The sequence below is a fragment of the Palaemon carinicauda genome, chromosome 13, assembly GCF_036898095.1.
Source record: "Palaemon carinicauda isolate YSFRI2023 chromosome 13, ASM3689809v2, whole genome shotgun sequence".
Taxonomy (NCBI): domain Eukaryota; kingdom Metazoa; phylum Arthropoda; class Malacostraca; order Decapoda; family Palaemonidae; genus Palaemon; species Palaemon carinicauda.
Genome location: NC_090737.1, coordinates 97,297,731 through 97,312,353, shown reverse-complemented (window position 1 = coordinate 97,312,353; position 14,623 = coordinate 97,297,731). Strand labels below are relative to the sequence as shown.

The 14,623-nt window shown below is 39.8% G+C and overlaps 1 protein-coding gene across 3 annotated transcripts in view; it reads left to right on the top strand.

The window, feature by feature from the left end:
- Positions 1–14,623, top strand: part of LOC137652339 (E3 ubiquitin-protein ligase CHIP-like) — a 335,562-nt gene that overhangs the window by 305,511 nt on the left and 15,428 nt on the right. For all 3 annotated transcript variants that reach the window (XM_068385687.1, XM_068385685.1, XM_068385688.1), the window contains exons 5-6: positions 8,754–8,810; positions 9,006–9,122. In XM_068385687.1, coding sequence (XP_068241788.1) covers positions 8,754–8,810; positions 9,006–9,122 — 174 coding nt within the window. The remainder of the gene's footprint in view (positions 1–8,753; positions 8,811–9,005; positions 9,123–14,623) is intronic.

Genomic DNA, 14,623 nt, shown 5'->3' with positions numbered 1-14,623 from the left:
AGCTATCTCACTTAAATTGGACGGGAAAAGGAGAAAGGCCTGTGTTCAGTGAGAGGTCTAAAAATTTTTTATCTGCACGCGTCCAAACACCTGAGAGAACAAGCAGACAGTCTCTGATGCTCAGTTTAAAAGCCCTCTTTGCCTTTATCAAAGAATACCCTGGTCTTTTTTCATTAAGGATTTGATAAGGGAAACTCTCCAGGATTGTGAGGTTAGAGCTGTAGCAATTTCCTATGGCTTACAAACACAATAGGTCAATGAAGTCAATTTTGGAGCCTACTTGCTGGCGAAGTAAATCAGTCTTCACAGAGTGCTATCTCAAAGATGTCCAGACCCAGTATGAGGATTGCTGTTCCCTGGGTCCGTACATTACCTCTGGCTGCGTAGTTGGAGAAGGGTCTACTGCCTCTTCCCGATAACTTAATATATACCCTTGCCTTTTTTTCTTGTACTTGTGTTCACAGGTTGTCTGTGAAGGTTGTTGCAGCCTTCCGTCAGTCTGGGATGCAAGTCAAGTTAGTTTTGATGTGTTCACAGGTTGTCTGTGAAGGTTGTCACAGCCTTCTGTCAATCTGGGATGCAAGTCAAATTAGTTTTAATGTGTTCACAGGTTGTCTGTGAAGGGTGTCGCAGCCTTTTGTCAGTCTGGGATGCAACTCAAGCTAGTTTAAAAAAAGAAAAAAAAATTTTTTTTTTTTGAGTAGGTGGTCAGAATCAGTATCCTTGGCTATGCCAGATTTGCAAGGGTGGTGGTCTAGCCACGCTAAGGTCGAGGACCTTGTGGCAGCCCCAAGAGACTTTTACAGCCCCCTGAGTGGATCGCTGAGTCTCTTAAGGAATGCATCAGTATCCTTTGCAAGGGTGGTGGTCTAGCCACGTTAAGGTTGAGGACGTTGTGGTAGCCCCATGAGTGGATCGCTGAGTCTCTTAAGGAATGCAGGCGAAATGAGGAAGTATCATTGTGAAGTCAGCTTCCTTGTCAGGTTAGAACCAGATTGTTAGTACTACTAATGGTAGCTATTAATAATTATACGAATTCCCAATGGGATGAGGTTTTCGACCCACCTCCAATGGTGTCAATCAGCTATATATATATATATATATATATGTAACTACCAGGGAAGTTACATATTTAAAAATGGCCCTCCCTCCTTCCCTCTGAAAACAGAGACATGGAATTTCTGAAGAATGTTGGGAGTAGTTCTGATAACCTATGAGAGATGGTGCTCATGTATGACCACCTACTGTCATGGCGGCGATCGCCGCGAATTTGAATTTTCTGTCGTGCCGCTTCGAAACACGAGATTTACGCTATATATATGTAACTACCAGGTAAGTATATTTAAAAATTTATTTTATAATAAAAATACCATTTTTCAAATTTGTGATATCCTTTGCTAAAAATATGGTACCTGGTTTTACTCTGGTATTTTCATATATAAAAGTCATGAAAATAGTAAATTTGAACTGACATAATTATTGAAGAGACAAGATATGTGGTTTTGAGAATAATACAGTAGTCAGATTTATTTTATTGTGACATAATTTTACTGTAAATGAAAACTATTTTTCAATTACAATAAATGAAATGTATTTCATGCCAAAGTAATTTTCATAGATTTTACAACTGTTCCTTGATGTCAGAGTTATGAATAATTTTTCAGATTTATTCTTTGTATGTAAAGAATTATGAGATTAAATGCCACCCTTGAATTTTTTTACTACAAACCCATCTGCCATACATACCCCACATTAATTTTGTTCTTACATATACAAACCTTAAGTCCTTTAAACACGTATGCAAACTTTAAGTCCTTTAAATTAGAGAAGAGTCTTCAGCAGAGCTGGAATGGCTGTTGAAATTGTTAACTAGCTAATTAATGGCAATTGGTGAGCACAGGCAAGTAGCTTTTCTTGCTTTCCTGTTAAAGACTCTTCACTTTTGTCTGGCTGCAATGAGTTACAGTCCTGCTGTTCCATTTTACCAATGGCTGTCAAATCTTTTTCTAATAGTTTTTAGTTGAATGGTTAATATTGTCTTCGTGTTAATGATGGAACGAAGCAGGATTGCAAGTATAGATTGGACATTGCATCAGTTCAGGGCTAAAGCAGCATTAGTGGCACGATTGTTTGCAATTATCCCTTTTTAGCAAGTGTAGATCATGACAATGCCAGAAAGACTGTTCATCTGAAGCTTCTAGGTATGCCTCCTTGGCTGGGTCCCCAGGGAGTATGCTTTATGAGAAGGGAGAACTCGGATTAATGGTGGGGAGGTTTTTCAGGATTGCTGGAGAGTGGGGTGATCACTGCACACTAACATGTGACCCAAGTATATTAATTCTTTTAATTTTTTCAGTTTTGAATGGTTGCTGGCTGGCCTGTCAGTTAATTTGAAGGCGAGGCATTATGTGCAAAAGTGCTGAGGAAACGGTGGAGGATGTAGGGGGTTTGTACCTAAGCTAGCCATCGATCTACACCATCTCTGTGCATTTTTAGGGGGCACGAATTTTTGTAATCATCCCCATGTGTCTACTGTAAATTGTGGCTTCTTGTTAAATGTCAGGCAGTTGCTTCAAGAAGAAAAAGAAACTTAAGGATTCTTTGGCATTGTCTTTGGCAAAGCCCAACCTTATGCTGAAGGAGGTTTACCGCTCTTTTCTCTCGCAATTGGGAGTGCAAGCCACTTAATCTACTACATATATATGCCCCTGGATCATTCCCTGGGAAGTATATGTCGAAGACAAGTAAACTCTGATCTATATCGTTTTTTTTTAGAATTTGATGGCTTGTGAAGTTCCCCCAGTGAATATCATGCTCCCACACGCAAATCGCCACCTTTTTAAGTATGAGCTAAGGAAGGCGGGGTCTTCTTTTGATCTTTCAGGTATATAATCCCTTTATAACTTTTTAAAGGAGCTGGTAGCTAAGGCTATTTTGCCCTTGGTGTCCCGTGCCAGTAATTCAGTAATTCCAGTACTAGTGAGCATACAGCACAAGAGAGAGCCTTGGTGCCCATCTCTTTGTAGGTAACCTTAATGCAAGTGAAGTCTGCATCTTTGAGGCCTATAAAGAAGCTTCCAGTGTCTGTATCTGTGCTGATAACCCCAGTGTCAGTGAGACTGGCATCTGTAAGGCCCAAAATGTGCCCTATTGCTTGCCCATAGCAGTGATCCCAGTGTGAATGAGACCTGTGTCTCTAAGACACTACAAGGTGTCCCTGTGCTTGTTTGTGCCAGTGACCCTGGTGGTAGGGATTTTCATTTGGTACACTTCATAATCCCAGAATTTTGGGTTGAGAAAACTGAGAATTGTTCATAATTAATTTTCATACTTAGAGAATGAAAAAATGTAAATACTTATAGTACAGTCTGCCATCTGTCTTCGCAGTTTCAGTTATTCATAGGTCAAAGATCAGTATAACATTTAGATAATGTTTCGCTTACTCGTGGTTAGTATTGTTGCGCACAGCCCAAGGTTTTCAAACCCCCACGCATCTTTTCACTGGGCCTTCACGGTGTTTTCCTCCCTGCCCAAAACAATAATGAAAAACAAACAAATATTCATGACAACTTTATAGCTAACACATGTAAACTATGATTAAAAGAGGTTGATACATACAATATGTTTAAGCAGTATGTATTTGATATAATCTATTTTATAAAATGCATGATGATAAATATGAATTTGCATGACATAAAAACACACAAAAACACACACACACACACACACACTCTCTCTCTCTCTCTCTCTCTCTCTCTCTCTCTCTCTCTCTCTCTCTCTCTCTCTCTCTCTCTCTCTCTCTCTCTCTCTCTATAATGTAATAATTTTGAAATTGGATTATTGTTTAATTGAATAATTTTCTATTAGGATAGTTATTTCAAGAAAAAAAATTAAGGACAAAATTATTTAAACCTTGCGATAACCAGAACTTTTTTTTTAGTTAACGTAAAAGCGCTCATTTTTTTTTTAACGAAAGCTTTGGTTAGCTCATTAATCAATCAGAGCTATTAAACCTTTTTTATTTTGTTCTGACTGCAGTATTTTTCACAAATTGAAAAGGAATGAAAAGTAGAGCTTATTCTATGTTTAAACAGATTTCTTTTAGAAAAAAGTTCAAAGTTTTCTGATAAGAAATATCAAAGATAGAGGAAAATTATTTATTTAAAGAAAATAATCAATGTAAGCTTTTAAAGGAGCATAGCTGAAAATAGAATAAGCCAGATTTTTCTTAGTAGAGCTTTGATACTATAACTCTCAGAAACAGGAAATAATATTCATGCTTTTTGCAGTAAATTTGTCTATACGTAAGTAGCTTTGAATGGAATTAATAGGCATGAAATATTGTTGGAAATACTGAGAAAAGGGAATAAGGACAATACCCAATAAGAAACTGTATAATAATCATTAAATAGGTGAGAGTAACAGAAATAAAAAGCAAAAAAAAAAAAAAAAAAAATAGAAGAATGTAAGATAAATTATAGATATTTTATGAAATGTGGACTACAGTCTTTTTTGGTCTAGTTATTTAAATTGAATTGCTTGTAATTTAGTATGCAGAAAGGCATTAGATATTATTAAAGAGAAATAATAGGTAGAAATTGATTAGATAAAAATGATGAAAGGAAGGAAAGATTCAAGGGATAAATTAAGATTTACTGTAAAGAAAGGGTAGAGGGAAATCATATTAAAGTGAAACTATTCATAAATAAGTTATATATAGCATTATAGTTAGTGATAAAAGTGAATGGTTAAATTTTAATGATTTAAGATTCTGAGGAGACGAGAAGGAAATATAGAAGTACAGTAGTTTATTTAGTGTTGTAGATTATTTAGAAGGTTATTAAGGTAATAATGTAAAAAATAAAAATTTGAATAGTACTTTATTATACAATTACTGTAATAAAACCTACAGTACAATTTGTGGACTATTTGAAAACAGTATTGAGTGTTATTTGTAGTGTTAGGTGAGTGCATGTAGGCAGTGGTTAGTAGGTTAGGGGAGCTAAAGTTCACTAACCCAAGGGCACCAATTATACACAGATTTTCACTTTTCGTAGGCATCTCTCTGGTTATGGTTTTCTTTCTGGTTACAGTTCTTTCCCTTTGCTCACAGACACCGAATAGTCTGGCCTATTCTTTACATATACTCCTCTGTCCTCATACACCTGACAACACTGAGATTACCAAACAATTCTACTTCACCCAAGCAGTTAACTACTGCACTGTAATTGTTCATTGGCTACTTTCCTCTTGGTAAGGGTAGAAGAGACACTTTAGCTATGGTAAGCAGCTCTTCTAGGAGAAGGACACTCCAAAATCAAATCATTTTTCTCTAGTCTTGAGTAGTGCCATAGCCTCTGTACCATGGACTTCCACTCTCTTAGGTAAGAGTTCTCTTGCTTGAGGGTACACTCGGGCACACTATTCTATCTAATTTCTCTTCCTCTTGTTCTGTTAAAGTTTTTATAGTTTATATAGGAAATATTTATTTTAATGTTGTCACTGTTCTTAAAGTATTTTATTTTTCCTTGTTTCCTTTCCTCACTGGGCTACTTTCCCTGTTGGGGCCCCTGGCCTTATAGCATCCTGCTTTTCCAACTAGGGTTGTAGCTTAGCATTTAATAATAATAATAATAATAACCCCCATGAAGACCGAGGGGTGACTGTATATTTTCTTTTGCTTTTTAAAGCATTTTAATGCACCATGTATAAAAGAACTATACATTATATTAGTCCCTACATTCTTTTAAAGAAATAAAATAATGAAAATAAAGATGCTCAATATTCATTATAATAGAGTAATTCATATTTAAGTAACTCTACTTGTAATAAGATAATAGAGAAATAATACAATATAGATTTTTAAGATAAAGTTTGTGAAAATGATAATGCTATATGTTCATTACAATAAAATAATCAATCCTTTAAATTGATTATAAGCACTTGTATTAAAGAAACCGAAGCAGTCAGACTTACCCGCAACAGTTTCATGATCGGATATCACATGTCATGCATTGAACGCATTTAATAACAGATAATTATTGAAAAAATATTTTTTTTCTAGTGATACATACATACATACATATACCAAGGCACTTCCCCCAATTTTGGGGGGTAGCCGACATCAACAAAAGAAACAAAAACAAAAGGGGACCTCTACTCTCTACGTTCCTCCCAGCCTGACAAGGGACTCAACTGAGTTCGGCTGGTACTGCTAGGGTGCCACACCCCACCCTCCCCCATTATCCACCACATATGAAGCTTCATAATTCTGAATCCCCTACTGCTGCTACCTCCGCAGTCATCCAAGGCACCGGAGAAAGCAGCAGGGCCTACCGGAACTACGTCACAATCGCTTGCCATTCATTCCTATTTCTAGCACGCTCTCTTGCCCCTCTCACATCTATCCTCCTATGACCCAGAGCTTCCTTCACTCCATCCATCCACCCAAACCTTGGCCTTCCCCTTGTACTTCTCCCATCATCTCTTGCATTCATCACCTTCTTTAGCACACAGCCATTTTCCATTCTCTCAACATGGCCAAACCACCTCAACACATTCATATCCACTCTAGCTGCTAACTTATTTCTCACACCCGTTCTCACCCTCACTACTTCGTTCCTAACCCTGTCTACTCGAGATTCACCAGCCATACTCCTTAGACACTTCATCTCAAACCCATTCAATTTCTGTCTCTCCGTTACTTTCCTTCCCCACAACTCCAATCCATACATCACAGTTGGTACAATCACTTTCTCATACAGAACTCTCTTTACATTCATGCCCAACCCTCTATTTTTTACTACTCCCTTAACTGCCCCCAATACTTTGCATCCTTCATTCACTCATTGACGTACATCTGCTTCCACTCCACCATTTGCTGCAACAACAGACCCCAAGTACTTAAACTGATCCACCTCCTCAAGTAACTCTTCATTCAACATGACATTTAACATCGCACCACCTTCCCTCCTTATACATCTCATAACCTTACTCTTACCCACATTAAGTCTCAACTTCCCTCTCTCACACACCCTTCCAAATTCTGTCACTAATCGACCAAGCTTCTCTTGCGTGTCTGCAACCAGTACAGTATCATCCGCAAACAACAACTGATTTACCTCCCATTCATGGTCATTCTCGTCTACGAGTTTCAATCCTCGACCAAGCACTCGAGCATTCACCTCTCTCACCACTCCATCAACTTAAAAGTTAAACAACCATGGCAACATCACACATCCCTGTCTCAGCCCTACTCACCGGAAACCAATCACTCACGTCATTTCCTATCCTAACACATCCTTTCCTACTTTTGTAGGAACTTTTCACTTCTTGCAACAACCTTCCATCACATTCCACATTGCTTCCCTATCAACTCTATCATACGCTTTCTCCAAATCCATAAACGCAACATACACCTCCTTACCTTTTGCTAAATATTTCTCGCATATCTGTCTAACTGTAAAAATCTGATTCATACAACCCCTACCTCTTCTAAAACCACCCTGTACTTCTAAGATTGCATTCTCTGTTTTATGCTTAATCCTATTAATCAGTACTCTACCATACACTTTTCCAACTACACTCAACAAACTTATACTTCTTGAATTTCATCATAAAAAATCAAAAGGCCTGGATTCCCCAGTGAGTGTCAAAAAATTGATGGATTCTTGGGATCCCAGAAAACAAACCCTACCCGTTGACTGCAGTGAACTCGGCACAACACAGCACCTGTGATGCCTTTTCCATGGCTAGTGTCTTTGTTCATATTGTCAGTGATAGTTCCTACCATGTCTGATGATAGTTACCCTCAGTATTGTGGCTCCTGTTGAAGCAACTCCTGTGGTTCCTTCCCTCTGGGTAGCATCTTTATTGATGGTCATATAGACCTATCCTCTTCATGCAGAGCCTATGGGGAAATCTGGTAAGAGGAATAGGTGAATGCACTCATCCTCTTCCACTCTGCTGTTTCTCCTCTTCCTATGATTATGATATTTTTTCTCAAGAAGTCTAAGAAGTTCAGAAAGGCCAATCCAAAAAGTCCCATAGAGCTCCTAGCAAGCCCACCTCTTTATCAGGAGAACTTGATGTCTCCCAGCAGACCCACTTATCATGTTAACTATAGTGGGATAAGGTTTTTAGCTTCTTTCTAGTAAAGATGATGTTAAAAAGAGTCTGTACATACTTTTATCTATCCCTCCTGCAGACTCAGAGATGCATGAGGTCCTTGAGGGCTCGGCTTTGCTACACTGCAAGATTTTAACATCCCTCATATGAGTGTCGTAACTTTCGTACTCAAATATAGCCATGTTACTATCTGACCAGATCACCTGTTGATGTACTTTGAATCGACGATAGGTCCTGAGGGCATATATACAAGGAAGGGCCAGGCAATGATGGCTGATGACTAAGCAGGTAGATTTATAGGCTCCCCCAAACCCTCCATCCTTTGTTCCCAAGGATGGTAAGGATGCAGACACAAGAAACTATCGTGCTTGAGTGGATTTCGAACCCCAGTCCAGCAAAGCACCAAGCAATGACATTTTGAGTAGGCTACTACAACCCAAGTTTTGACTAAAAGACATGTCTTGCATATTCAAAGACCATAAAGGTATTTGGGTAATGTATATTGTATGGAAAATCTAATTAGATATTTAGAATTTTCTATATCTTTAGATACAAATTTTAAAGGGGTATACAACAATAATGTTTTCTGCTTTGATCAGTAAGATATAATTTATCTTTGTTTTCAGGATAACCATATCACAGAAGTCAACGCATTATTTGCAAAATTAGATGAGAGAAGGAGAGTGAGTATACTACTTATTTTTTATACATTTTACCCAATTTTATACTGTATGAATATAGTCCATTGTTATATTTAGAGAAGTACCATAGTAGGAAAGATTAAAATTATTAGAGGGATACAGGAGATGAGAACATTTTTATCCAGATGGAGCCATATATGATCTTTTTCTCTAAATTTCTATCCCTCTTCTTTTCAGAAACGAGAAGTACCTGATTACTTATGTGGCAAAATTAGTTTTGAAATCCTTAGGGAACCTGTTGTAACTCCAAGTGGAATAACTTATGACCGCAAAGATATAGAAGAGCATTTACAGGTAAGCTTATAAATCTTGCAGAAGAGTTATACTGTAGTACTGTAGTATATTCTATTTTCATAAAATTTGAGAAGTAACATATTGCTATATACAACAGTTTTTGTATAATCCTTCAATCTTTTCTTATTACTTAGCTATTTTTTCAGGTTTAAATACAGTATTTAATAGTTTATTCAGTTTTGTATTAGACCATTTGTCTGCTTCTTATTACTACTGTACTACTTCAAGTAAAGTTATAAGCTTAGTTGCAATCCTGGTAAGAAAATCCCTAGGACCCCAGTAAGGAAAGCAGCGCAGTACAGAAAAAGAAGTAAAGAATAAACTAAAATAGACAAAGTTATAACACAAACTATATAAACATGAATTTATACCTAGAGAAGGACAGTACAGTGGAACCTCTACATCCGAACGTATCTACATCCGAATTTCCCAACATCCGAAGTAAAATTCGACCAAATTTTTTACTCTACACCCGAATTTTATTTCGACACACGAAGTAAGCAATTTTCGTCGTACCGGTTGTATGCGAATTTTTCGACACACATGAGTGATGACGAGGAAGGGATCGAGGAGGTAGAACATGTGTTAGGTTCTGCGCTTATAAAAGAGGTGTTAGGAAAATATCAAGAAGTGGTCGACTTCATCGACAAATGCCACCCAAAAAAATTGCAGGTTTGTCATGTAGTTGCGCAGTTCGATGATGTTTGCCTAACTCACTTTCGAAACATTTTGAAAAGCCGTACCAAGCAACTATCTATCGATAATTTCTTTAAAAAAACTACGAAGCAAACTCGTGATGAAGAGGATGTAAGTGATTCAAAGAAAACGGCAAAGAGTGAAGCGAAAGTGAAACAAAGAAAACGGCAAAGAGTGAAGGGAAAGAAATTCAATCAATTTCAAGTGTAGAGAGTGAAAGTAATTAAAATTAATCATCAAAAAGAAAAAAAGGAAATGTAAAAGAAAATATAAAATATATAAAAAAAAAAAAATAAGCTAAGTTATGTTAAAGTTCACTTAGTGTAAGTTAGAATAAGTTACGGTAGTGTACGTTTATCTTAGTTAACCTCTCTACCTCCTTGCCGCCCGTCCGTCTCCTCTCTGCGTAGCAAGACCAACAACACCTGCGCTGGAGTTTCTAAGGTAAAGTGACGCTAAAAACCCGTTTCTTATTTATCATTTTTTGATAATTCTTCTTTTTCAATATTTAACTTAGCCGGTGATTATAATAGCTGCAACTCTGTTGCTCGACAGAAAAACTCTACGTAAAAATTCGCCAGCGATCGCTACACAGGTAGGGGGTGTACTCAACAGTGCCATCTGTCGTTCAGATACCTAGTACTCATTGTAAACAAAGAACTCAATTTTCTCTCTGTCGGGCTACCGGCAAGACCTACTAATTCGCTGTTGCTAACTGGATTTGTTTTCACAACTACTGTATTTGGTGAAGTACACTATTCTAGTTTTGAGCTTTCGCTATGCAGGTGTTTTATCTTCATCTTAAAACTTGAACTCGTTTTGGATAGATTTAATTATGGTGACAAAGAGAGTATGGACTTTCTTTCACTTTTAAATGGCCGACCCTTCCCTTAGACGGAAGTGTGTTTAGGCTTTTAATAATTATCTTATCACGTTATAGATTTTCCTCTATATTTTATATCTCTCCGCCTTTATTAGGCCTCTTCGATTAACTTTCCATTTTTTATAAACATATAAAAATAAATTTTAATGCTTTGTTTATATAACGTACTTAAAAAGGCAGAGCCTGAGAGTAGGCGGTCCTAACTTGGAACTGAAGTTAATCAACGTTAAGCCCTTTATATCGTCTTCAGCTTTTAAAGAGCTAAGGTTTTAAAACTTAAATGTAATATTTTATGAAAGAATTTCTTTGATAGTCTTCGTACTGTTTTCAAAGATGAACTAACGTTTATTTTTTTTATGCTACGCAGTTGTTGACGTTCAGGACGTTCAACATGCGCTCTATCGTTACGATAGAGAGAGAGTGTATCACGGTTTCACTTTGCAGTAAGAGTAAATCGATTCTGACGTTTTGTTCATTCTTTCTTAGCTTAAATGTTTTAAATTCTAATTTAAAGGAACTTTTTATTTGAAAAACCTTTCAGTTTTTTCCTTTAGTCAAATAACATGTTTTTTTTGACGATATATAATTGGGCTCTTCTCTTAGGTGCGAAATCGAAAGAGAGAGAGAGATAGAGACGGAGGGAGAGAGAGGAGAGAAAACGTTCCGTTCAAGCGGGTAACGTTGTTCTCGTGTTACTCACGTCCCTAGTCGCTGTACGGGGAGGAAGGATAAAACGTTTTTAGGTTTTTATTCTCGTCCCCAGGCTATGTGCGGTGAGAGATTGAAAACGTAGTTATATGAACTAGTGTTTAGTCTCTTTCCCAGCCACTGATTTTTCTTTTTATCTTAAAATATGTTTTCTGTTTTTTGCTGGTATTATGAGCTTGCATTATACGACTAATTTCGCAATTACTACCTTTTAATGAAGGGTAGAATTGCGTGTTTCAGGTAGAAATTAGTGCAAAACAGAAAATCGAAGTGATAAAGTGATATGCGCAAAGTGTTACAGTGTTGCGTCCGAGGCGCAAAGTGTTACAGTGTTGCGTCCGAGGCGCAAAGTGTTACAGTGTTGCGTCCGAGGGTTCGTCTGTTCGTGCCTGTCGTTCACCTAGTCCGGGACCTCTTGCAAGCTCCCAAGCCCAGGGGAGAAGTTATGTCAAACGACTTATGGGTTCGAGAGGCCTTGACCAACGAACAGACGTTTTCCCTCTATGGTATCGGGTGTATCTTACCAAGATCTCCCCTACCATAAGACGAGAGAGACGTTGTTTCTCCTCGCCATCCGTAGGCTTTTCGCATAAGAAACCTGTCACAAGGTTTCGAAGCCCTTAAGCGAAAGTCAGTCCTTTCAGGACAGGTCCAGCGTCCTGGTTACAGCCAATAGGACAGCTCTGACCCTATGCAGTCATCGGATAACTGCTCGCCGCCTAACAAAAACGTAACACAGACTCCGAGAGTCTTTTTTTGTAGGCAAAGTGTTGCGGTCACAGACGTTACCCTCGTCTATTACCACAACCATTTCCGTTGATCCTTAAGGGGTTGTATGGCAAAACATGCAGTATATGCTTGCCTCCCTTATGGAAGACTATTCTGCCGATTAGTCCGTTGAGTCTAGCCGTTTATCTCATCGATATCCTGGCTTTCAGCCAACCTAATGTTCCTTTGTGCTTACTGTTGACGTTGGCGTAGCTTAGTCACGCCAGTCAGGTTGTTTAGAACCACACTCGATGTGGTCTCGTGTGGTTTTTCAGCCGCATTTGGACGTTAGGCCACTGGCTGATGCTCCTGTTGACGTTCAAGACGTTCACTAACAATCGAAGTTGACTTGTTTTGACGCTGTGCGTCAACCTCCGCATTCTAGAGTTGTGTTGACTGCTCAGTCTAGGCAGTCAAAGCAGTCTCGAGTGGACGCTGTGCGTCCTCACGCACCTGTTGTGGTTGACAGTTCACAGACTGTCAAGCAGTTACATGACGTTGCGTTCTGGTCCGCTACTAATGCACCAGTGATAGACTCAGCTTTTATCGGACAAGGTTCCTGTAGATGAGGAAGTTGCTGTTCTCCCTCCTACTGATATTCCCTTGAGGACTCTGTCAGATGGAGAGGAGCCTAAAGCTGCTTAGCCTCCTATGGACTTTAATTAAATCATGATGATTTTTTTTTTTTTTTAAGGATCTTCGTCCGGATCTTTTTGTAACTGCTGCTCCTCGTTCGCCTAAACGTCTGAGCTTACACTAGGCCTAGCTACTTCGAAGCCGTTGTTTTTAAGCTAGTGCTCTCTCGCTCTCCTAGAGAGCGTTACGTTGGCTAGGCGACTGGTTTTTCACCAGGAGGAGTTTGGGGGATACAGCCTTTGCTTTCCCTTCTTTTAAACTGGTTTTTAGAGCGAGAGTCTGATATGACACGAGAGAAGTTCTCGGCTTGGGAGTTCATGCCTCTGCCCAGATAGACTTCTCAATTCTGGTAGACTCTCCCTGGCGCCTAGCCAGGAGACGCTCCAAGTTGTTTACAGGTCAACTTCACAGCTGTTGTCGAGCCTTTGAAGTTTTGCTGTACTATTATGTCACGCATAACAAGGCTTTCAGGGATGGTAATCGGTTCCGCCTCAGTCGCTAACCCCGTCTGTTGCCACACCTGCTCCCGTAGACCCTAAATGGGCTTTGCTGCAAGACATGCAGTCCAAGCTTGTGTCCTTGATAGAGGACTTAAATGCGGAGAAGAACCTTCTGGCCAACAACCTTCCAACCGGTCGGTTGTGCGCCCTGTTGACTCTGAGGTAACCTACTCGCGTCTGCCAGTTGAGGTGGTTCCTCCACCGATGCGACCCAGTGTGGGTTGCCAGCCGCACGTTGACGTTAAGCGACGCTCGGAGGTGGTTGTTGACGTTCAGGACGTTCAACAACCAGCAGAGGTGACTTGTTTTGACACAGTGCGTCAACCTCAGCAACCCGGTAGGGTGTTGACTGCACAACCCAGACGGTCTAGACAGTCTCGGGTTGACGCTGTGCTTCCTCGCGCACCCATGGTTGTTGACAGTTCACAGACTGTGCAGCAGTTCCATGATATTGCGTCCGGCTCCGTCACGCATCCACCAGTGCGACCGGATTCAGCGAGCCAGACGTTGCCCACTCCGTTGCCGTTTCCTCATCAGTTTCGGATGAGGAACCCTCTGATGAGGACGTTGCTGAACAACAAGACGATCAGCCCCCAGCCCTGCCATCCATCCAGAAGATGCTGAAGAAGGAATGCTGCTCAGTCAAGCTGTGGATGAGTCTGGTAGGGACACTGTCATCCGTGGATCAATTTGTGTCACTAGGAAGACTACACCTCCGTCCTCTTCAATACCATCTAGCTTTTCACTGGAAAAAGGACAAGACGCTAGAAGCGGTCTCGATCCCGGTTTCCGAAAAGATAAAGTCTTGTCTGACTTGGTGAAAGGACGTAGGCTGGGGTGCGACATTAGACGGTCGGGAATGCTCGGGAATATGGAACTCGAGTCAAAGGACAATGCATTTCAACTGCAAATAGCTACTGGCAGTACGTCTGGCCTGGGAAAGCTTCAGGTCTCTCCTTCAAGGCAAAGTGGTGGAGGTGAACTCGGACAACACCACGGCTTTGGCGTACATCTCCAAGCAAGGAGGGACCTACTCTCTGACTTTGTACGAGATCGCAAGGGACCTCCTCACCTGGTCAAAAGGTCTAAACTTATCACTAGTAACGAGGTTCATCCAAGGCAACTTGAATGTCATGGCAGATTGTCTCAGTCGGAAGGGACAAATAATTCCAACAGAATGGACCCTCCACAAGGATGTATGCAAGAGACTTTGGGCCACCTGGGGCCAGCCAACCATAGATCTCTTCGCAACCTCGATGACCAAGAGGCTCCCAATATTTTGCTCACCAATCCCGGACCCAGCAGCAGTT